Here is a 25,758-nt window from a genome sequence, read left to right on the forward strand (position 1 = left end):
AACTCTATTTTTAATATCAATAACACAAGTATTCAAAGCTTACACCAAAATTTCTTAAATTTATTAAAGTTTCTCTGAGTTTAACGCTTTTGTGAGAAATTTTAGTAATAGTATTAATTAGAAATTTGGTTCAATTTGAGAGATTTTGGTAAATTTAAGAAATTTTAGAGTAAGGATGAGAGTTGTGGTTTATTTAGTTATATGAAGGTATAATTGGAAAAAGAATTACAATCAGATCAAAAAACTTGTGTATTAAATAAATATCACTCAATTAACCATTACCAAATACATGGTTAGTTGCAAGTTAGGTAATACTGATGTATTAAATAAATATAATCCAACAAACAAATTTTTAAATTAAAGATATATATCAATTTTTTAAAATTATTTATAAAATAAAATACACTCGTGTAATTCAAGATATTATTTATTGAAATTTTATATTTAATTGTGATACAACAATAAAAATAGTTTTCGTTAAATATACAGTGTGATTTAATATTTAATTCAAAGAAATTTTCAAAATTTGGCATGGGTGGGTGGTGTATCGTCATGATCACCTGATCATCTCGGGGGAAGAAGAAGAGAAGAGATGGGAAAGCGATGGGCTCTCCACTCATCCATCACTAACCAACGAAATACCCACCAGCAGCGAGCAGAGCAGTCGTTGAAGTAAGAGTTAGCCGGCCCCCACCAGCAGGCCACCACCAAGTGTCGCAGCCGTCCACTCCACCCCATCTCGGGCCATCGTCCCTCTCCTTCATGCACTTGCCCTTTTTACCCTACACGTATCGACAAACCAGTCGTCACCCGCACGTGCTGTATAAAGGGAATCGCTTTCAGTTTGATACTCACAGTCCCTTTTTTTTATTTTTTTTATCTTTTCTCTTGTTTGTACTTCAACTACACCATAAAACAAATCCATTGTTATTATTATGCAAGAAATGCTTCCACTCTTCTTCACATTGTGAATTTGCATTAATGGAGGTTCGTTTGCATGCTTTTCCACGGCTTTCTTGAACTTCTTTTTCTCTCTTTGTGTTAGTAAATGAATTAAAGAGGATGAAGGTCAAGAAAGCCGTGGGAAAACATGAACGGATTTTGTTTTGTTTTGTGCTTCCTTTGATTGTAAAGGTAATTTATCTCTCATCCTTTCATGCTTCAAATTTCTTTTTATATGCCATTTTTTATTCTAAATTCTTGCATGAAACCCAAATTTTACTTGCTCCAAAAATTATTAATTTCATTTTTAAGATACACAAAATTTCTTTGCAAATGGGTATGGGTTTTCCTTTCATGATACAAAAACAGAACAAGACTTTAGTGTTATTTTGTCTATCTATAAAATTTAAACCAAAATTTCCTCTAAATTTATGTGATTAGAGCTATTGTTAGTGATTTGAATGATCCCATTAATGATGGGATGTGAAGAACTTTTCTAGAGCAGCAGAAACAACTAATTTGTGATAGATTTAGGGTAGGTGTGATTGAACATTTAGAAAAATCTGGGATACGTTACGTAATAACTTACGTCGTTTCTCACAGTTTCGGTCGGCAATAAAAGGCGACAAAGCAGGTGAACTGTCCATGACGCAAGGCAATCGGTTTCTGCTTTGTTTTCTTTTCCCTTTCAAAAAGATGACGATGAACGGCGGCTGAGTGTAAATCGCTGAGTCAGGTCGCAGTTCTGGTGAGGGTGGGATCCCAAAATGAAAGATGATGATGAGAGCTATTAGCTTATCCAATTCGTAACATTTTCACGCATAGAATTCGATTCCAACTATACACAATTTCATAGGATTTATTATTTCAACCATCCCACCATTTATTTCTAACATTTCAACTCTCAACAGAGATGACTAATTTATTGAAGGATCAAAATTTTATGTTTTCTTTTTTCTGTTTCAGTAACAAATTAAATATTTAAAACTTCATTTTTATTGATATTAATGTATTTTATAACAATTTAAATAAAATATTAATTTCATTTTTCAAATAATAATTTGGATTTCGCATAATTATTTTGTTTAATCCCCTTTGATTAAATTAAGTTTTGTGAAAGTTGAAATTTTATATAAAATTAATTTAATATTTAATTAAAATTTTTAAATATTATATTTTCAAGTGAAGTAATTAGTGTAAAATAATATTTTTAATTTGAATTATCAAATATAATTAAAATATATTATTTTATTAATTCAAATATTATAATAAAAAATTAAATAATAATTAAAGTATTTTTTACATATTCAACCTACAATATGATTTTACTTTATATAATTAATGCAAAGTAACCTAATTCAAAATAATAACTAATTAAATCAAATATTAATTAAGTGATAATTAGCACAACATTTTTAATTAATAATTGTAATTTTAATTTTAATTATTTTTAAATGTGTAATTATCACAATTTCTATTAATTTATAATTATATTTAAATGTATAATTATGACAACTTATATTGTATTTCAACTTTTTTAACTAAGATTTCTAAATTAAATATTATAATTATTCTTAAATGTGACAGGAAAGTAAGAGGTGTTCGTCAATTCAAAAGTTTTTCTAAACTCGTGTTTTTGTATATATTATAGATAGGTTATTAATTATAGATATAGAGAAATAACAAAAAAATTATTTAAAAATATACGAGTATAAAATATTGTTGTGAAAAAGTGATTTATGAAATTAAAATGTAATTTATGAATGTGTTTAAAAGTAATAAAGAATTATATGTTTCATAGATTCACATTATTGTAGCTTCAAGATTTGGGATCACACCCTTTCTTTGATATTCAATATATATATATAAAGAAAAAAAACATTATGCTTTAAAATAATTATTAATAATTATTGAACAATGCATGCTCTCAAGGATTAAGGTTGCGAACTACCACCACCAACGATCTCAATACAGAGTTGGGTAGGGTAACAAAGAAAGTGTGTCGACGAGAAGAAGATTCGCCGAATGGGAGTGATGCAGCCACGGATTAGGAGGTTGCTCGAGTCTCCTTCAAAGATAATGTGCAGGGTCAAGGTGTCGGATTTGAGAATAAAAAGTTAGATACTAAAGATGATGGTTTTGTTTTACTGGAAGGAGATGTCCAAACCGAAGTTGTTGATGGAATCTCCTCGATTAGTTTTTCTGGCAAAGTTCATGCGATGAGGGAGAAGAGTATGAATAGAGCAATGGTGATTAAATTACTGGGTAGAAAGAACGGTTACAATGCATTGATTAATAAAATCTATGTCTTAAAGAAATCGATCATGAATATAAAGAATGAATCCTATTTTGCCAAGTTCCAAGATGTTAATGGCTTCATGAAAGCTCTAGCTAAAGGTTCACAGGTAGTGTTTGGGAAGTATTTGATGGTTCAACCATGGGCTTCTTTTTTTTTTTTTGTCTCAAGAAAATTCTCATAAGGTGATTATATGGATTCAATTAAGAGTCTAAAACACATGTGGGTCTTAAAATGACCCAACAAAAGTCAAAGTAGGTCAGCACATACAAGAGGAGGCCTTGCCGCCTAAGCAAGCAAGGTGGGCGGCATGGGAAGACCTTGCAGGACTATGCTTGCCGCCCATTATGGTTATACTTATCCTAGAACTTTTTATTTTATTAGTAATTCCCAAATTATTAAAATTTTAATTAGTTCTCTATATTATCTTTTATTGGTTGAAGAGAAAATATTGATAAATGGTGAAAATAAATGATTTGATGAGAACTAAAAATTCTTGTCATTTCACTCCGTTAACTAGAAGAGAGAGTTTGTTCGGAATCGTTTTTCTTTAGATAGTGTTGATTCAATACTTGTATTTGTTTTTGGAATGATGGCACAAATAATGAGATTTGTGGGTTAAAGAATAGTGGAGAAGATTCAATCAATTGAAAGTAAATATTGAAATTACGTGAGAATTCGAAATCAATCTCGCATGATACTGTAGAGTCAACTTTCATTGGAATTTTCAAGATGCTCCGACATGCCTTTTTGGGTGATTCTTGTGCCTAAATCATGGATCTTCAAGCCCTTTTCAAAACTGTTTTTGAATCACTTGATTTCTAGGTCCATGATGCGAGATATGATCAATTTTGTAAAGCAACATAATTGTAGATTTTTTTGACAATTCTTGTACCTAAATCGTAGATCTTCGGTTCCTTTTCGAAACGGTTTTTGGATCACCTGATTTCAGGGTTTGTAACTTAAGATATGGTCTTTTCTGTAAAAGAGTGCAGTTTCTCACGGGAAGTTCAAGTTCAATTGCAAATCAAATTCTCCAACTTGTCAAAGTGGATCAAAACACAATCAGGGACTAGATTATCGATGCTCGACTATTCTTAACTATCCAAGTTAATCTTAGACACATGAAAATTTTTAAAATTCCGCCCAATTACTACAGCGTTTTAACTATTGATTTACAAGGCAATAATGTTGCCCGGGAACCTAAGTATTGTAATATAATCAAGTTAGCTATGTATCGATACCTAACACAATTACTATAACTTTTTAACTATTGATTTGCTTTGTTCCGATACCAATAGTAAGGATACCGAAACTTAGGCCCTTGAAGCAGAAAATTAGTCCAAAAACATTTAAAAACATACCCAAATACATTAATATTTTCATAAGTTGCAAGACATTATAAAACAAATTTATATCCCTTTTCAAGCTTAAAACACACATCACAAACATATTTAAACTAAATAACAAATTAAAGTTGGATTAATATTACAGAAAGGAATTCAAAATATAAATTAAATTTACATTTTACAAATACATATTCAAATCTTTATGCACGTGCCATAATTCAAATAACTAAATTACAACCTTAAAACCTTAACCAGTGATACAATGTTCCCAAGCTAAAACCCAAACTTCTCCGCTAGTCCTTAACCTACGCACATGCTTATTGTTTACCCTCAGCCTATGCTACGAATGGTACTTGGAATGGGGTCGCACTATCTAACCGACTTCCCCATAATGTTCTACGAATTGCAGGGATTCGACCATCATCTAACGAGGCAAGGATAGTAGAATAGCATGTCGATGGTACCCTAATGGAGCTTTTTCAATAGCTAAAACCCATGAGCACCTGGCTAGTGCCAACTGGAAGCCTAAAAGTAATAATTGGGATTTGGTTGGCCTCAACGTGTGAAGCATTTCCTTTAGTTGTTACTCAACGAACGCTTACTAACTAATGGAGAAAGGTGCAGGCGAGGGATGTCAGATGATACAAATTGTGGATATGAAATTGAATCAAACATACACAACATACGTGATTGCCGTTTTGCGAAATCACTTTGGAAAAATTCCATTCTAGATACGGTTGAGGTACAGTTCTCTCTCTTCCTTTGGAAGATTGGGTAATTTCCAACTTGCTAAATGTCGCTGTAACTCTAGTTGAAGGTGGCGAGCGGACCATCCTTTTTGCTGTCACATTGTTGGAGATTGTGGAAGATGAGAGATGGTCGTCTTTAATAACGATAATATTGGCACTAGAGACTTTATGACTGAGAGCAAAGAACATTGCTGAAGCTAGGAGAGGGTTAGATTCAGTTATGCTGAGATTGGCGTGGCATTTCAGTTAAGGAGGATCATGGCAGAGCAGCTGCGGGTGGTGTGCTTCGTGGTGATAAGGGCGGATGAATTATAGGCTATGGCAGAAGCCGTAGTTACTGCTTAGTTTTACAAGTTGAGGCATGTGGTATGTTAGACAGCCTAAAAGAGCATGGGACCTGGGATTTAGAAAAGACAGAAGCTGAGAGTGATGACTTGATGCCTATGAGAGTGAGAGTGCGAGGATGCTTTAATATGGCACATTATTGGAATGCTGAAAACAATGGCTGATTAAAATGTGACATATTAAAAATATAAATATTTTTAGTTGAAATGGTAAAATTAGAAGAAGATTTGATTCTGCTTTGAAATCCCATTATGTGCATGTATTTTTTTAAAATTGTATATAAAAAATAAATGTATCCTCAAAATTACATTTGTTGCTTTTATGAAAATATTAAGTTCACAACTGAATTGAGACTTAATTAAAAGTAACACCAATGAAGCTAAAAATTTAATAATATAGATTTCAAATTTATGTAACAATTAATTAAAATATAACTCTCAAAAAAAGTTGTAAAACAATATGGTACCCTAATCGTGATTATAATACGAAAATGATCAAAATACATAAATGATAAATGCGTATTTGAGACCCAGCATACCAATAAAACAGAAATAAGTTGAAGGGCATCGAGAAAAATGATTAATTTTACAGAAATTGCCATGCTTTTGTCGAGGGAAACCATCATGTTAGCCTGTTACTAAAAATGAGGCTTTTAATGCTTCATTAACCCATTTCAAGCAATTAATAAATAAATAAGGATTTACAGTTCAAGTCATAAATGCTGAGCAAAAAAAAATCAAGTCCATAAACTTCTGTCAGACTGAGACTCACCATTTATGTTCTCCATATCAAAAGCTGTATATTTTACAAACTAAACACACAAAATTGGAATCAAATCATTGGAATATTTGCTAATATAACAAAACCAAACCAAACCAAACCCAGGACAAAGGGTAACATCACCGACTTAAAGTTAGACATAAGACACAGTCTAGACGGTAAAAACAAAGCCACTCCCAAGACTTTAGTAACCCAACTAAAAAAAAAAAACATTTCCTATATCCTTTTGCTTCCAACCCCATCATCATTGATTTGATGTGAGAGATGAGAGAAACTAAAGGGACAAAAAATTTGGAGAAATCAAAGGTGAAGGGAGAATCACGCCTTACTAACGAAGCAAAATATACATACAGGGAGGAGAACTTGAACACAATTAACTTACAGGACGGTGTTAACATGAAGGGCTTTGAGCAACGATGTAGCCATTTGTTTCACTAACACTTGGCCTCCAGAACGCTGCCCATCTCTGCGTTCTTCGATTAGATTCTGAAGCTTCTGTGGTAAATCGTTCTCCACTATTAATTGTTTTGGTCGCGGGTGGTGCTCATAAACAGCCTGTTAAAAGAAAATTACAGTGATATTCTTGGTAAACATCCTCTTAACTCCAATGAACAACTACAGACTATAAAAAGAAATGCTAATTTTGCTCTCCACTCTCCAAAGTTAAAGTCACTTTCAAATAATCACTTTATTTGAAATAATCCACTCTTCCATCATTACTGAAATAAATTAATATGGTTTGAAGTGCAATAGCGCTAATTTTTCATAGAGCAAGTACTAATTGGTCACCCCCATCAACAGTTTATGTTTCTATTCCCTCTCCATACATTTATAGAACTCCCTTGTTTTTCTAACTTTTTTAAAATATACTTTTATATTCTATACATCCTCACATCACCTACATGCAGTGAATACGAACTTCAACACCAAATTTCCTAGATTCCCCAGTCACATGGCATGCTAAAGTAGAATTAACATACATGACGTAAACTTCCCATCAAACAATTTCTCTAACTCAAATGATCAACACAAGAGAACATGTTTGTTTAATTAAAAAGTGGCCAAAGCTGACTGCAAGGAGCTTCCTTACAGTAGAGCTGTCAGGAAAATGAAAAATCCTAATGGACCTAGAGAAACAAGTTTATAATAAAGGATCTTGGCATCCGCCAAATGATCCATAAACAGAATAAGAAGTGCACAGACTCTGGGAGGGAAAGGGTCGTACTTACCTTAATTAATTTAAGTAGAATAAGACGAGCAATAGCATCCTGATGATCCAATCTTGAGATTAGCAAGGGCGTCAAACCATTAACAGCTAATGTTGTGTTTATTCGGGATGATTTCCTATATATGAGATATAAATAGGGTCAGTTCAGCAAAATTTCCATTTTAGGCAATCTCTTAAATGTCTAACGAAAGAGATGAGAGAGAAAATAGTGGGGGTGGAACTTTTTGAAAAATGAAACATAACCAACTACCATGCAGCTATGCAAGTATAAAATCAATTTGAATGTTGAAGGGTGAAATTGCTGAGAATGTTCTGTTTTAAATCCTTAACCATCTTTAATCTAATCAAATCAATATACTGCTCATCTCCTCTAAATACTAAGACATAACCAAAGGAAGGGTGTAGTATCTCCTACGTGATAATTTTCAAGAATGGCTCCAATATGTGGACAAAATGTTGCTCCGGACAACATTGGAAAAACTTCACCAATCTCTGAACTGCATCCTTCTTCAGCAAAGCTTGTTCCACCTTGCGGTTGTCATTGTCATGAGCCAAACAAACAGCAATTGAATCTAATGCTGTCACAGACCATAGTTCATCATCAAGCAAACTCAAGTACACATCCAATCCACCATGGGCCCTCAACTGCTCCCTTGAATTACGTGATGCATGAGCCATGTCACACAGTAGTGGCAATGCACTTTGTTTTAAAGGAGAATCTGATATGATAAAATTCATCAAGTGTGGAATTATTCCATTTTCCGCTGCTTGTTCCTGTCTCCTCTTATTTATCTTGCACAAGTTGAACAGGGCATTCAAGACCTTCAGAAAATAATTGAAAAAAACTTATTAGAATAATGTCAAAGGCACCTCAGAAAAAGAGCAAAAATTCAACCCAATTTAATAAGAATCACAATCGGATATGAGAACTTCAAAAAAAATATTGGTTTGAGACTTAAAGTACATTGCCAAGTACTGAGCAGAAGAGAAGGAAAAAGGGATTCAACGGTATAATTAATAGGCTAAACAAAAGAAAGAAAAGGAAGAAGAAGCCTGCATAGCATACATGGATACCCATTACCCTCAAGGCTCAACAATCGATTCCCTAAAGCTAATTTATGAATGCATGTAGATGTTTAGGTCAAAAGGCAACAATCCCTGTCTCATGAGAGACGAAAAAGGAACAGGAATTTACAAAGCAACAAGAAACTAGTACATCAAAAGTAGAGACAATTTTAACTTATTTAGGAAAAGACATTGCTAGTATTATCAACATCAGGTAGGCACCATCATATTATCTACTGAGTTCAATCAACATTTGAATTAAATCCAGGAGATAACTACCCGAAACAGTATGGGAAATAATTTAGACTAAGTTATCAAATAAGCAGGAGTTGCATTGAAAACCAGGTGCACCACATAATAAAATAAATGTGGAGTCTCAGATAATCTCAGATTATTATAAGTTAAGTAGATGAATCAGGAGAGATGATGACATATCAAATTTTCTAGCAAATGCATCATTAGGCATAAAGACCAAGTATAATAAGGCAAACCTCATGATGTATTTGAGATACAAGAGGTCCATCTTTGAGTTCTAGATTTGGGATCAAATACTTAATTGCATCTGCTCGTTGAAGATTCTCTAAGCAGTTTGGATCAGTGGACAAATGATTAATACACTTTAGTATCTACAAAAAAAGATGAACAGTTAGTGCAAAGGATACAGGGGAGAAGAAAGTTGAAAGCCAAAACATTTTTTACATACCTTTAAAAGAATAGGTGGCTCAATGCGATTGAACATCTGGAAAAGACGGTTGAGCAAGCTCTGGCTACACATGTAGGACTTAACGACTGTATCCGCTTGAGCAAACTCAAGAAGTAGGTCTGCCACCTTTTCCAGGTACTCCCTAGCAACATCCGCATTCATTGTTGATACCATGTTGGATAGTAACCCTGATGATGTCGTGCTTCCTGGTCTAGCATTTAAAACACCTGAGCCAGATAATACACCTGATACTGTCTGAGAAGCTATACCAGATGTGGATGCTACTCCTTCACTAAAACCCAGTTGCCCAACTTTCTTACTCACTGTTTTATTTGAAATTCTAGGTGTAGGATCAACAACTCCATTTTCTCTTCCACGGCCAGAGACCTCTGAAACCATAAAGAAACTTGTGGCCTTGAATACAAGTCAACTACTTGTGTCTCATCAAAAGGTAGCATAAATTTAAACTTTATATGCCAATGGAAAGGTCATAAGTCTCATCAAAAGATAGCATAAATTTAAACACTACATGCCACAACTTAGAAAGTTCCAACATACTGATAAAAACAGGCAGTTCTGGCATAAGTATGTTTCAAGGAGTCACCAATTCCTAGTAGTGATAATGTGGTTATAGGAAGATAAGGTCAACTATTTACATATGCTAACATCTGCATAAAGCAATTAGCAGTAGATCAATCAATCATGAGTATATACCTGCAAATTCAGCCATCAAGAAGTCTAATTCACCATTTGTTTTCCTGTCATTATTAGCATGTAACAGAGGTAGTATGCTTTCACGTCTCTCTGATCCTGGCAGGTGGCGTACATACTCCAATTGATCAGAGATATGTCTAGAAGGAGGTTCATTTGCCAATAGGCTAAGCAGAGGCCGAACTTGCTGTGCCTGGGTAGTTACTGAAGTGGGAAATCCATTTGATATACCTTCTATCAATTTGGGAGGTCTATCTGTAGATGTCCTGCTTGCAGAGGTACTTGTCCTCTGGTGTCTGAAGTCAAGTTCTGCTCTAGCAGAATCCAGTTTCCACCGGTCTGAATTTTCTCGATCTCTGGAAATAGTTGAAGCTTCCTTGGTGGCAAGGTTAGAAAGTTTTTCCAGGGACGTCAGTTCTGCCAATTTAGAACCAACTGAAACATCCAATACTCCATTGCTAAATTGAGGTTTGTTGCTGTCAATAGCAAGATAACGTGAATCAGGCAGGTTGGCATCTGACCTCTGAGAAAGTGAAGTTGAAGCCCGAGAAGGTTCTTGTGGAACAGTTGGAAAGGAATGGTCAATTATTCCATGCCTAACTTTGAGATCAGATTGATCAGTTAGAGAGAGTGGAGTGTCATTCTGAGCAAACAGAGGATGACTGGAATCTAATGGATCAGAACGTTTCCGTTGAGCAGAACCATCTACTGCAAATCCACCCCCAACAGATATGGTAGCAAGTCGAGTTGCCTCATTTAAACTATAAAGAGTATTAATAAGCCTCAGCAATATCCCATTCTTCGCAGCTATCTGACAGAAATCATTCCTTGGGGTAGATCGCTGAAGCTTGAAGACCTGCCACATGCCATCAATTGCTAGGTGAACCATTTCCCTGTGTAAGAAGAGGCTAATGAGTTTTTTTAAGGCATAGAAAGCAAAATACACTAGAGCATTTAAAACATAATATTCCAAAATGAGAAGAGGTAGAAGAACCAAATAGGCGATTGTGCATCAATGAAGTCAACTATAATTTTGATCGCTTGATTATAGAGCTTTCCAAAATAGTATACTGTCACAAGTCTTGCATTAAAAAGCATAGCAACTATAGCCTCATTCAAATACACACGAACCTGTACTTTGCATAATCAGCCTCTAAGAAACCAACTAAAACAGGGATTCCACGGCAAGCTATGAACATTTGCAAAGTCAAGGAGCTATAAAAGGAAATGAACATGGTCAGTACTAGCCTTTTCCATCAATTAAAAGCAATATTAAACAATTGAATTAATGAGAGGAGAGAATTCAACACCTTGATAGACAAAGCTGCTGTAAGAAACAAGCTGCTTCCATCCGAATTTCCCGAGGACGATCAGGCCCCGCAAAACTCATTACAAAAGGGATCTATAATATAACTTGAAGTGAATAAAACTGCTTAAATACTACAATATCCACTTTAATAGTCCCTCCACTTTCTCTTTTTATTTGAAAAGATCAAAGAAGTAACATACAAATACACAGACAGAATCATGCGTACGTATGAAAACTTCTATTCACATGAACTAGCACTTACAAATCCCACAAGGCAAGCATTCTCCTGGAAATCAGTGTTGTCTTTTACAATCTGATAAATAAGTTGAAGCACGTAACATATAACCTGCAATTGGAATAAAGATTAACCTCATTAGTTGGTCTTCACCAAGCTAATAACCAAGTTGGAAACTATCTAAGAGAATTTTACCCCTTTTCCATCTAGGAAAGAGGTTCCTTTTTTTCTTTTTTTTTCTTTTTTTTTTTCTGGTTGGGGATGGGGTATGGGAAAGGGAGCCTGATAGCTGACATACACGAGTTCTTGGGACATCAAGCAAGTCCATTAGAGGCAGCAAACCATGCTGGGTAACAAAAGCAACTTTTTGCTCAGGACGCAAGTGGAAAATCGCAATGAGTTTCTGACAGGCAGTCACAATTGCATCCTCTGGTTCCTCTGGTCTTAGCGAGCTAAGTAATCTGCTAAACTCAACAGCCTGTAGTGCAAAGTGAAAATAAAATAAATGCCTTTTTAAATCTCTCTGCTTCCAGAAACAACAATAACATGAGGAAGGTTCAAAATAAAAAATTCAACAGAAAGAAATCTGATACATAGCAATACAGAGGGCAATGTGGATCAGATAAGGATTGGGAAAAAGTACAAATTGATTATTGTAGTTACTTGTATGACCATGTTTTGTCCTCATGATATCAAAAATATACATTCAGTCATAAATCTTGAGGGGGGGATCCTAAAAGAATATCCTTAGCATTCACACAGCCCAGGAGTATCTGCAATGTGCAACTTTTAATAGGATTTATTAGAAGCATATGCAACCTGATGAAGGCTCTCATTGCTTGAGATGTCTACCAATGTTGCTTTGACTCTTCACTGTTTCTTGAATTATCTGTGTCCAACGCATATATGGACTTGGGTACGGAGGAAGACCCCAAGGACCCTCCAAATACATGGAAAAACTTCAAAGAATTGAACATACCCATGCCAAAAACATTGCAGTATCACACACTCCCAGTTTTGAATGAGTAACATAGATGCCTACTCTCCACAAGACTGGTGATTAATAAAAATTAAATAGGAAACTACCCAGGATCCAAAAACTAGATAGCAGTATGATTTATAATTTTCAATAGAAAGATCTTAAAATTTAAATTTACTAGATTGAAATTAACAGCAAGAGATATGGGTAACACTCATTTATAATGGATGACTAAAATCAATTGGAAGAAAATTTATGACTCAAAATACTAAACAGTTACTTTAGAATAGAATAAATAGTAACTACTTCAAAGAAGGAATATGTAGGTTCAGAAAAGTAAGAGTGAACACATGCATAGGTTGAAAATCAAAATTGCAATATACAATGTAAAACTTAAATAATGTTGCTGTAAAAAAAAATTTGAAACTTAAATTATCAATGAAGATAAAATTGCAACTGTTCAAACAAGTAACTGCACATAATTTTTCTTTTTCTGGAAGAAGTAACTGCACATGCTTAACGGTAAAGAAGATACTTTAAACCTACTAGAAACAAGCTCCAAAAGTAAGGATCCAAAACAACAATAGGCCTGAAAACCTCAACATACTTAAGGGTGGAGTGTATTGCATATCAAAAGAGGAAGCAAGGTTCAATTACAGAGAAAAGAAACCAAAGCAGCTTTTCGAAAGAAATGATAGGAACCTGTAGGGGAAATAGGTTGTCAGCGGGTAACTTCTCATCTCCAAAAACCTGACCACAGCAATACCATAAACAAGAGAAAACATAAAGCTCATGTGTGACAGTAGCACATAAACATCATACTCCTAGCACACCAATTTTAAACATACCAAACCATCGATGTCAATTACATCATCGTTCAAAACACCCATCATTACACGAAGCAGGTTACCACCTCCATTTGACTGCCCCATTTGCTCTTCCATTTGTTTCTTAGCAATTGTATCCCTTAATTTCTTAGCTAGGTCATTCTTTCCAGTATCAGGCAGAGTAGCTTTGTTCACATTTGATGCAGACGCAGATGTTGAAGCTTCAGCAGCACTTTCTACCAGGTTTTTATCAAATGGATGAAACAAGTCATCCAAGGAAGCATCTCCAGGAGAATCGCTAAATCTACTTAACTCGTTACCAGTAGAGATCACTGAAGCTTTCACAGCCTTCAAAAATGGAATTAAAATTGTAAGATTCACTTTTACTTACATCAGGAAACAAAAAAGGTAAGAAAGATGAATGTTAAAATGATGACAAGCCGTGTACATGGAACAGTCAAACAGATAGAGAATTTACAAAAGATGATCTTAGGCAACTAATATCTCAGTCCAGAGATTTTAGGGCTAGCAATAAAAATTTTTCATAGAGAAAGGTAAAGGACCACAACACAAAAGAAATTATAGCCATTATTATAAGTTCGATCTGAACTACAAAGTTAAAACAGGCAAAAAGGTAATGAATGCATCTATTGATAGTTGCCTAACATCTTTAAAATCTCAAATAGCAGCTTATTAGCTCATTAAGCAGAACATGAGTGAAGAAGATATTTCATAGAGATAATTAGTTCATGATGTCATAGAAAACAAGATTGGTTGTTTCAGCCAATGCAAGTCGCACCTAAGCATCCACATGGAGACACACAAAGAAACGTCAGAGAAATGCATCATACAGAAACTTCAAGGTAAATAAATCTAAATCATTTTAATCCACCAAATTAACTTTTTTTTCAGAAACTAACAACATTCTATGAAACATTTACCTTTTGCAGACCAGCATCCTGAGTTATAGGTCCAAAGCCAAATGACGCATCCTCAATATCAATTGAACTTCCTTTGCCTCCATGTCCTTTTTCTGTATGTTTCCTTCTTGACTCAGGAGATCCAACATCACCATTTATCGTAACTTCATCTTGATTTGATGTATCATGAAGCTGGTCAGAAGCATGGGCAGCCATCACATCCTTAACAGATAGTCTACCAGAACTACTCTGTAATGATAAGCTTTCATGAATGGCTAAGGTTGGAACTTGATCTGATAGTAGATCATTGTCTAAATTATTTGTGGTTTCTTCAAGAACTCTTTCCTGATAAGCACTCTGCTGATGAGTGACTTCCGCCAATAAGAACTCTTTCCCGGAGCTCTGACAATCAGACATTACAAGCAATTAATGTGATAAAACCAGCATCCGCTAGCACCAGTCATTGGGAAAAACAAATAATTAGGCTTCAAACAACTTAAAATGTTTTGAATTTACTAATTTTCTTTAATAAATTATTTGTTGTTTGTAGCTTCCAACTTCAGCTAAGGTTTCTTTGCAAAAAAAGGCTCACGTTGAAAAGGTTCTCACTGTTTCAGATGCCTCCACTTTCTCTACAGGAAGACTCTCTCCAGCACTCTGATTATCTCCACCAGAGCTTTCTGCATTTGCTGCAATGTCTTCAGATATGTTTCTGCCAAAGGAAATAGGAAAACAACCACAGTGTCAGTCATCATGATTCATGAGATAACGCTGGAGTAAGTAAAACACAAATAGCATGGTTAAAAACGTATTTAGTTGCCAATCCAGCAAATCAGCAAAAAAAAAAATTACTGTCCAGCTGAAATACAGAAGTGAAGACACTATCTCAGAAAATGAAAAGATAGGAAGAATGTTTCAAATAATTATAGATAAAAATAAATAAGAGTTAAACTCGAGAATTCAATCTATACATTTTCTAATAAAGAAATCCCCCTCCCCCCTTCCTGTTCTTTGGCTTCATTTTGAAGTCTATATATTGCAAAAAAAGGAGTTAGAATAAGGTACAAAAAGATTTAGAAAATATTTAAGAAATGCTTGAACTCCGGAGAGAAAAGGATCAGGTAATAAGGTTACAATAAAAACCTTCATAAGCAGATGCGTCCCCATAATTTAGTATGAAAACTGAAAGATACAAGAAGCCGTTAAGTTATAGCCAGATGACAAAGCTAGAAAAGGCTAAAAACTTAAAATTTGTTGCAACATGCAAAATTTTATTCACGTTCTAGGTGTCACAACAAAATATGCAACCCGAACAAATTAACTCAGACAGGACTAGGTAAAGAAAACAAGATACATGACATGAAATAGAGCACATATATCTATATATTTACAATCTCATAAAGAAACCATTGGCCGATTTACTATTTGCATGATGTGGATATTTGTCAAACAAAAATCCTAAGCAAACAAATTGCCATGAAAAATAATGTAGTCAATTAGAACTCTGATTATTTGACCAGCCTAATGCTTGTAGGTATCCAGGATAAGTGGGACCTTGTAGCACGTAACTTCATCAACACAACTGAAATCCCATGAAGATGATTTCCAAAACACATTAAATGCAGCACATTATCCTATATATACCTAATGGTTCCACCATGACGCAGAGATGACTGCAATGCACGTTTGCAATTACGTATCCAAGGGTGAGAAAGCAGTGTTTTTGCATCAGGCCTCTGTCTGGCATCCTGAAAATTCAGTGAAGTGTCACTAACAAAATAACAAATCACCAATGACTTCAAAGGGGTCAAATGAATATTAGTGGTGTTTTGATACAACAGTTTGAACTTAGCAACCACCATTAACATGGATGACAAGAAATTTATGTCCAGTAATTATCATCCAATCTACGGACCAAGATTGAAGGCCCTATATTCTTTTGGCCGCACAGCTGTCAATTAGTCTATGACATTTAGCATGATATCCTATATTCCTTGGATTTTGTTGATTTCATTTCATCTTGAGGATGGCTGCCCACCAAAGATTTTATGTTTACAATTATGTTTGCTTACTGCAGAACTTTCAGCGAGTTACTTTTTCCTTCTTTTTGTTTAGAGAGAGAGAGAGAGAGATTGAAGTATCATATGAATCATTCTTAAGGAGACTAGTAACAAATATCTATTTTCTTTTGGTCTTAATAGATTTCACAGTTATAAGATCAACACATCTCACTCCCATTAGTAGTGATCTGTTCTTAGTGATAACTAATATTATTCTGTCTACTCAATTAAGCATGACTCGTGGATAACAAACTTTTGATAAGATGAAGTGATAGTTAAAATACAAAATTGGAACTTCATTTTTCTTCAACTTACCTTCTTAAAGCATTGGCGCAGAAAGTCAGTAATGTCTGGAGATAAGCTATCAGGTATTGGTGGATGCTCATCCTGAGAGTAATATTTAAAAAAAAAAAAAAAAAAGTGGAATTTAAGGCATGACAAAAAGAAAGTGCTCGTTAAAGCATTCTTCAGCAGTCAAATGAGAATATGGAATGATTTAATCAATAGGAAGGGGAAGAAAAATAGAAACTCAGATAGAAGAATTTACTCTTATCTTAAAGAAAGACTAAAAGAATTGTGGGGATATAAATGTCAGACAAACCTGCACAATCCGAAAGAGAGCTGGCATAGGCTGCAAATCATAGTACGGAGGCACACATGTAAGCAGTTCGATCACAGTACATCCAACACTCCAAATGTCAGAAGCAGCACAAACCCCTGACATTTCAATCACCTGAAATATAAATCAACCTCCAATGTAAGGCTTCCATATACCTCAAGTGCCGCACACGAGAACTTGGAGAAACAAATTTGACAATTAAAAGCCACACTCCAATCATTAGCAGGAGCCAAAGAACTACCTCTGGGGCCATCCAATATGGTGTTCCAACAACTGAGTGTGTGTTAACATCAGCCTCAGTTAGTTTTGTTGCAACACCAAAATCAGCAAGTTTCACAAGACCCTGAAAAGAGAAATTGAGGGCAAGTTGGGAAGAAACCAAGAGAGTCCATTCACCCTAAACAAAGACCATCAGATCTAAGTTGGAAACAAGTTTAGAAGGAAAAAAGAGCCCGGTGACTATAATGAACCCACACAAACAAGCAGGGACACTGAGGTTTGAGGCAATAACATATGGCCACAGGTTCAGCAGCACACAGCATTCCACTCTAAAAATCCTTAAGCACTTTGCCGTCATTTATATTAGCCGATTTCTCACTCACCACATGAGTTGCCAAAGTAGAAGGTAGTATATGAATTAAGTGGAGCAAATTCAATTAGTCACTCATGGCCCCATAAATAAGGAGGCCACATGGTATTGTTCTCATACAAATCTTTTCTTCCATGCTCAAATTTATAGAAAGAGAATCAATAAAAATAACTGATCAGAAATAGCAATAATAAAACTCTCCAAGGATAAGAGACAAAATAGTTATTAGGTTACCTCTTTAGTTGTCAAAATATTTGCACCCTTAATATCCCGATGGATAACACCCTGTTCATGTAGATAAACCAAGCCTTCCAAAACCTGCTTAACAAGTAATTAGCATATCCAAATGATTTTAATAGGGAAATGAAGCAGTAAATTGCAGAAATACAAACAAACCTGAGAAATATAAACAGCCACCAATGATTCTGGAAAAGGCCCAAATTTATTTGGCTTGATAATGTTTGCAAGTGAACCATTCTCCACATACCTATTAAAATTAAAGCAATAACTGTAAGTTTCTAACAGCTGAGAACATGCAATCACAATGTAAGGTTTCTTACTCAAGAATTATATGCAGATGAGACTTTGTCTTTGATGATCCAAGATACTTCACAATATTTTTATGGTTCAAATTCTGCAAAGAAGCTCAAATGTTAATTAGCATCAATAAGACACTGACAAAACTCAGTACATGTAATCCAACCAGCAGCAGACAACAATTACCACGAAGATGACCAGTAAACAACAAACAATGGACAAGGAAATTAAAAGGTATTGATAGTTGTAACACAGAGGGTTGGAAGTAGGACATCTTCGGTGCACATATGGCAAACCCATGCATCAAATAAGCAAGTGAGAATTTTGAAGTAGCATTATATCAAAAGTTCAAAAAGCACCAAAATAGACCCAAAAAGCAGTTAAAGGAGGGAGTTACCTTCAATAAATCAATCTCTTGCTGCAATATTAGCCCATTCCATGAACCAAGTGTATCCAAAAGAAAAAGGCAACTTGTCAGCCAAGCTAACACAAAAGAAACTGGAAATAGTAAATGCATGTTTTAGAATTAGCATTCTAAGGACCAAATATAAATTTTTATATCTATTTTCCATGTTTATCACCTAATTCTTCCAAAGTGTTGGACAAATATGTTAAATAGACCTACACTACTCGGACTATTCATTTTTCTTGAAGTACCTATGTCCAAACTCATGTCCAACACATGGATATACGGGTATGATCTCTAAATATCCTCAAAATACATGGAAGAACTTAGAAATCTAATCATACCCATGCCAGATGCATACCTATATCTGACACTCACACCCAAATCCAAGTAACATAAGAAATAAACCACAATTAAGGCTTGGAATGATCAATGAGCTCTGAATAATAATAATAACTGCAGCAGGTTACACAGCAACAAGGCAATTTTGTTGATAACAAGAAAACATGATAGGGACTAAATTTCTCAGAAAAGATATACAACAAAGAGTTTGCAAAGAAAAGTAATTTATTGAAGAAAATAATGCAAGAATCTTAAACATTTCTCTGTAAGCAGTCCCTATGAAGTAAACAACTCTCACAATACAAATAAACTAGAAATCTCAAGATGATCCTAAGTCTAGAACCCCTTGGTGTAACTATAGTTCGACAGCCTAAGGGATTTTGTTATTAGCAAGGAAAGAAAACTATAGTTTAGCCGCTAAATAAGAAAAAGATATTAGCTAAGGTGAATCATCTCACTATTTCAACCACAATCTTCTCCACTAGATCGAGGTTTCAAACAAATCCCATACAAAAAATATTAGCTAGATTCTCCCAAATGCGCAAGTGATATTCTAAATAGGTAGGTGGCACTATACCAGTGCACCCTCCCTAGAAATTCTCCTTGTCCTCGAGGCAAAATGAAGGAAACTGATCAACAAGAAGGTCATAGTCTTCCCAACTCGATTTCTCTATAGGGAGATGAAGCCATTGAACAAGTAACTCAAAAATGTAGGACCTCCAGAGTTCTGAAGCTAACAACGTGCCAATATACATTACGGTTCTACTACCATTTCCCAACTAACATTGATGGCTAGTAGAGAGGTTGTTGTGACTTTGAAATTTCCTATAGTAAGACAGAGAAGTGACACATGAAAGATAGGATGGAGTTTAGATGACAAAAGTGATTACAATTCGTAAGCTAACTGTGCAAACTCTAGAAGGATAGATTGGATGGGAGATGAACTCAAGAATTTCGTTTACATGGAAAGAGGCGTCATCTAATTGGTTGGTTAGAACCCCCTATAGCTTATATAGCTTGTCATTGAGATGAAAACTCATAAACATCTCATTCTAGTTTGCTTGAACTATGTTAAAGATGCCAACCATCTCATCCCCAGAACCAAATCTACCTTGTTAAGAGAGAATAGGTAGAAGTCTTGTGTGATGGTTAGGCTTCGCAATTGCTTGAAAAGATCTTCACAAATTTGATTACAACGAATAATTTCACCATTTCCAAGTTGTACATGACGAGAGATTTGTTGGAATGGAATTATGGGTTGAACCAGTGTCCACTACTACGATAACTTGAAGAAGTCAATTTTTCCCTCGAAGCTTCATTGTAGTTCCTAAAGTCTTGCCCAAGGTGGCTTGCAAGGAAATCTCAGCCATGTCCATCGTAGATGTCATACCTTCTTCAACATCTTCTGGCATCTCAACAGTGTTTTCTTCACTTTTTTCGATCTCCTTGAAAGAGAAACTCATGAATTTGCATCGGTGTCCTAGAGCAAATTTTTCATTACACCAGAAACAAAGACCCTTGTTCAATTGATTCTGCCACTCAACTTTCCAAGATCACACTTGCAAGGGTTGAACTATAGCACGTGTGGTCTTTAAGTTGCCTTCGTAATCCACTAGAACAACCAAGGGAGAGGAATGGCTAGTATCTCATTGCTTTTTAAAAGTTTGGTTTAAGATTTAAGTATTTAGTATTGTCGTCAAAAAATGCTTTTGAGAAATAAAATGTGACATGATATTGTGAAGTAAATATACATTTAAATAATGTTTGAATTCGTTAATATTATGATATTTTAGTAAGAATATAAAAAAATAATTTATTACAACTCATTATTAATATTTTGATATATGAAATATAAATTTTAAATATTTTTAATAAATTATAATTAATTATTTGTAAAATATAAAATAAATTTTAAACATTAAAAACATAACCATTGCAAATTTAAATATATGATATCATACATTAGACTATAAATAAGGGTTAAAAATGTCATTTGACTTCAAAAGTGTTTTTCCCAAATGCAAAAGCTAAAAAAAAAAAAAAACTTTTGCTTTTGAGTTCAAAAGTACTTTTTGACTTCAAAATTTGTTTGTTTAGCATTGTTTATGGCTCCAAAAGCACTTTTAAGAAGCAATAAGAAGCAAAGTCAAAGTGTTACAGTGAGGCTGAAGAGCTCGATTAGTTTTGGGTTTGTGGGCTAGTTTGGCTCAATGTGGTCAAATTAGGCCCTATGTTGCTCCAGTTTGGGCTTAGCTTGGACTAAAGTTTAAGGGCCAAACTCATGGCTTTGTAGACTTTTCTAGGTTTGTCGATCCTAACATCAGCCTTTAGCTCCTCTTTTAAACCATTAAAAAACACACCCAATAGGTAATGATCTAGCAGGTTTGAGACTCGCGAAGGTCTCTTAGCAGATTCTTGTCTATATTCTTGGACAAACCTTGTCTATAGTATACTACAAAGATGTTTATCAATATTTTGGAACTTCGATAAACCATAGTTTTCTTGCAATGCTTTGACAAGCTCCTCCCAATAAAGTTGCTCCCAATTGATTCTAGAAAATAAGTCAAGGGCATCACCTTCAAGATACATAGAGGCAATATTGACTTTAAGTTCCTTCGGAGTTAGATAATAACAAAAATATTTTTCCACTTTTTGGATCCATCCACGGGGATCATGATCATCATTTCTAGGAAATTCTACCTTCGTCAGGGAGCACCATGACTGACCCCTCAACCACCAAGGATTATCCATGCCACTATCATTTGCTTCTAACCAAGCTAATCTTCCCTTCTCATGAGGTCCAAAAAATATTTCTTTAGCCTTTGCTTTGTTCAATATTCCGACATTGATTTCCATTGGAAAGGCTTCACTGGATTAGACCTTAAGTGTTGCCACTTCTGCTACTACCAAGTCTATGAAGTTTAATTCGGAAGCGCCAACAGTTAACTGTTGGGCAATGGAATCAAAATTTGAATTGGCTAAGGATTTAGTGTTTGTGTTGGTTAGATCTTTTTAGAGATTGGAAGATCAAATGTTCAATGAAGATAGATATGCTCTAATACCAAAATACAGGAGTTGGATTTAAAGATATACAGTAATGAGTTAGAAAAGGAAAGATATTTATTGAAGAATATAATAAAAGAATCTTAAACATTATTCCTCCAATGTGCAACCCATATGGAGTGAACAACTCTCCCAATACAAATAAATTAATAATTGTAGGATGATCCGAAGTTTAGAACCCCTTGGTGTATTTATAATCTAACAGCCTAAGGGACTATGCTATTTGCTAGGAAAGAAAACTATAGTTAAGCCACTGAATAAGGAGAGGCAAATATCAAAACTACAGTTAAGTCATTAACTATGGAGGAAATAGAGAAATGTGTTGCAATAGTAGAGAATCATCCTACTATTTCAGCCGCAATCTTCTCCACAAGATCAAGGTTTAAGTCAAACCCCATGTAAGACGTTAGCTAGATTCTTCCCATATGTATGTGATCTTCTAAAATAGGTAAGCATAGGTGGCACCATATAAAAACATTTGCAAGTACTCTAAAATCAATCAATAAATCCTCAGAAGAGGTTTAGGACAAGTAAACTTCAAAATGGCAAGTCCTAAGTAGCTTGGATACAAAATGTGTAGCCCGTCAACATAAGTCAATTATAAATATAAGGGTAAGTATATTATGGATGCTTTATTATGAGAAAAGAAGCCCCTTATTGAAAGAAACTAAGAAACATGTCAACCAACAAAAAGGCTCCATTTTCAAACAATCATTCATCTATCAAAACACCTAGAAAACATGGTATGATCTAAAAACAATCAAGAAGCAAAAAGTGATTGAACCTTAATGTAATTTAGCATATGGAAACACAACTACTAATGAACTGCCCATATCTAGCAAGCCATCTTAGTGAAACTCCGTACCAATTTGAAATACGTAAATTTAGAAACTCGAGCAAAATTAAAATATTAAAATCGAACCATTATAATATTGAGATCCTCCTGTGCAATGTTCTCCAAAGACACTTGTTTAATTGCAACAAAGTCTCCATTCTCCAAATCCAAACCTTTATAAACACGTCCATATGCACCTTTTCCTATTTCATCTCCAAGCATCTATACAAGAAAACAGAAGACAACATAAATTTCAATCTACTTTATATGTTTCCCAGGTGTGTGCTCTATTCCTACATCAAATAATTAACCAGGGAAAATAGAAAAAAAAAACACTTAAATTCAGCTTTCAAGGAGAGCTCAAAAGCAACAAAAAAAAGTAAAAAGAAAATGGGAAATTGGAAGTGTGTAATTCTTTCCTATATCCTTTTTTCCTTCCAATTTGTCATCAACTCGCTGGAATGAGGAGCATTTGACGAACAAAACTTTCACATCTTAATTTTCATTGCCATTTTACTCCTTTCATCAACTCAATTTTATAACCGACCAAAGCCGTAATTAACAGAGAAAAGAAATGATACGGAAATCAATAGGAAGGGTAAAAGAGTAGAAATTCGAGGAAAAATAGATCGAATTATGGAAACGGACTTACGTATTTGTTGTCGAGAGTTTTAGACTTGTGGAAAGCGGAAGAAGCTGCTTGGCGAGACATTTACTTTTGTGTTTTTGTGTATTTTGCAGCTTCAGCTCCTCCTTCCTTGTTTTTGCTTGTTTTAAGGAGTGAGAAACGAAGGCAATCGGTCACTGTTTAAAAGAACCCTACAAGAAGAAATGCTCCATCTTTTGACGAAAAAATTTAGGGTTTAGAATCGCAGGAATCCAGAGACGAGGCCATAGCTCCTGCGAAGCCAAAAGAAAAAATAAAGAAAGAATTCAAAAGAAAATAAAAGAACAGAAATGAAAAAGAAACGAAAAAAGGAAGAAAGTGAAAGAATGAAAGAGAAACGACCAATAGAAAGACAAACACTGTATTGGCGTGAAAACAAAATTGGCTTAAATGCAAAATTGACCTTAAATTGTACTACTTGTCTCATTTAGGTACTTAAAGGGCTTTTTTTAATGGTTATTTTATTCCACAATGCTAGCTAACGAAAAACTTGAAATGTGGCATCTTTTTATTGGATGTTTGCTTTTTTTTTATAAAATGAGATGAAATTAATAGTTTTAGTAAAAAAAATACCTTTTAGGTACAATTCTGGATAAATTTTGATTTTTTTTTTGGAATTTTTTTATCATATTCTCTTTTGCAATTCGAGTCAAATTATATTTTTAAACTTTTTAGCATGTTTTAATAAAAATTTAAGTTTTTTTTGCCACTTTTTAGAATGTGTTTGAAAAGTTTGATTGTGGTTAATAATTATAATAAATTGAATTTTAATGTATATCATTAATGTATAAATTAATATTCACAATAAATTTCATACTAAAAAATAATTTAGTTTTTAATAAAAATAATAATAGTTTTGTATCTCCAACCTTTAATTAAACTTTTTCTTTGTCACTTTTTCGGGTGATGTATTATCCAACATTAATTACACTTGGAACTTGACGTGGACATTCAGTCATTTTTCTATGAATAAACAATCAAACATTAAATTAAGAAAAAGAAATTCATCACACATCATAATTTTTTAGGAAGCTTAAATTAAATTGTATAATTTTACGATAAAAATGTAATTTTATTATTTTAATAATCTATATTTTTATATTTTTTAAATATTTAAATTGAACTTTTATCATTTTTTGAGGTCAAAATACAATTTTACTATTACTAATTTAAAATCTTATAAATTATAAAATGTCTAAATTGAAAATTTACCATTTTAGGAGGTCATGGCCCTCGATCTCTTAGTGGCTCTGCCACTAGACCAATTGGTTAATAAAAATAGGTAAAAGCTTTAATTTAAAAATACCAAAGGTTTAAATTCCATTACTTATAAAATTTTAATAAATTATCTTTTTTGCTAGTTAAATTGTTTGATGCAATCATGCCACGTGTCACAATATAATTTTGCCACATGTTTTAAATTTAATGGCGTTAAAAAAAGTATTAAACTAGTTGATAGAAAAAAGTTCGAGGATTTGGGACAAAAAAAACTTTAAATATTGAGAGAAGTAGACAAATTAAATAATAATAATTTTATATTTAATCCGATTGAATCACTTTTTAAACAATTAATTGAGATTTTAGATATATCTACTCTATATTTTTTTTACCATAAAATAAGAATCATGAATTTCACATGTGTTATATATTAAAATTAATCTTAGGATATAAATGAGTATACCACCTTTAACATTTTAAAATTTTTTTTATGAAAACGTTGTTGATAAAATAGAGGTAAATTCAAAAAAATATTGAAATTAAATTATAAAATGCTAAAAGGTTAAATATAATTTTACTATATATTAACTTTTAATTTTATTATTTATTAGAGAACTAAAATTAAAAAAAAATCATTTTTTGAAAGTTAAGTAACAAAGTCCAATGCTTTGAATCTTTGAATATCCATATTTGAGTCACATCATCTGTAATGTTATACATGGATTTTAGTCCGAATTATTTTAGTTTTTAATTTGTTTACAGGGGTGAAATTAGGGGACTAGTAGGGCCCGGTTCCTCCTAAAATGGAAAATTATTATTTATTTAGGTCTTTTAAAATTTTTAAAATTTTAAATTAATAAAAGTAAAATTACACTTTGCCCCCTAAAAATATAAAATTTTGATTTAATCAATTAAAATTTATAAAGTTATAGACTATTAAAACGATGAAATGTCACTTTTGTTATCGTAAAAATTACAATTTAA

At 33.7% G+C, this 25,758-nt stretch overlaps 1 protein-coding gene and 1 long non-coding RNA gene across 4 annotated transcripts; both read right to left on the reverse strand.

Annotated features, from left to right (window-relative positions):
• Nucleotides 1–411: 411 nt before the first annotated feature.
• Nucleotides 412–1,887, reverse strand: LOC121214798 (uncharacterized). The gene is made up of 2 exons (XR_005910542.1): nt 1,532–1,887; nt 412–903 (listed from the first exon to the last, which is right to left on the reverse strand). It is a non-coding gene; the product is annotated as an uncharacterized lncRNA (long non-coding RNA).
• Nucleotides 1,888–6,431: 4,544 nt separating this feature from the next.
• On the reverse strand, nt 6,432–23,928 carry LOC107886900 (MAP3K epsilon protein kinase 1). Of its 3 annotated transcripts, none has more exons than XM_041089047.1 (24): nt 23,542–23,911; nt 22,977–23,111; nt 18,641–18,661; nt 18,267–18,340; nt 18,103–18,193; nt 17,941–18,024; nt 17,359–17,460; nt 17,100–17,231; nt 16,814–16,885; nt 16,083–16,186; nt 15,048–15,150; nt 14,460–14,840; nt 13,540–13,866; nt 13,394–13,441; nt 12,011–12,190; nt 11,740–11,823; nt 11,479–11,570; nt 11,300–11,383; nt 10,172–11,061; nt 9,458–9,846; nt 9,246–9,380; nt 8,105–8,511; nt 7,691–7,805; nt 6,432–7,016 (listed from the first exon to the last, which is right to left on the reverse strand). In XM_041089047.1, exons 1-24 carry the CDS (start codon nt 23,599–23,601, stop codon nt 6,840–6,842), a joined length of 4,287 nt encoding a protein of 1,428 aa, XP_040944981.1. In that variant the 5' UTR covers nt 23,602–23,911; the 3' UTR covers nt 6,432–6,839. The 3 variants fall into 3 exon arrangements, with proteins under 3 accessions (XP_040944981.1, XP_040944980.1, XP_040944982.1); XM_041089046.1 differs by having other exon boundaries at nt 17,359–17,514; XM_041089048.1 differs by lacking the exon at nt 17,359–17,460 and having other exon boundaries at nt 23,542–23,928.
• Between the last annotated feature and the right edge of the window lie 1,830 nt (nt 23,929–25,758).

Source organism: Gossypium hirsutum, chromosome D02 (genome assembly GCF_007990345.1).
Source record: "Gossypium hirsutum isolate 1008001.06 chromosome D02, Gossypium_hirsutum_v2.1, whole genome shotgun sequence".
NCBI classification, from domain to species: domain Eukaryota; kingdom Viridiplantae; phylum Streptophyta; class Magnoliopsida; order Malvales; family Malvaceae; genus Gossypium; species Gossypium hirsutum.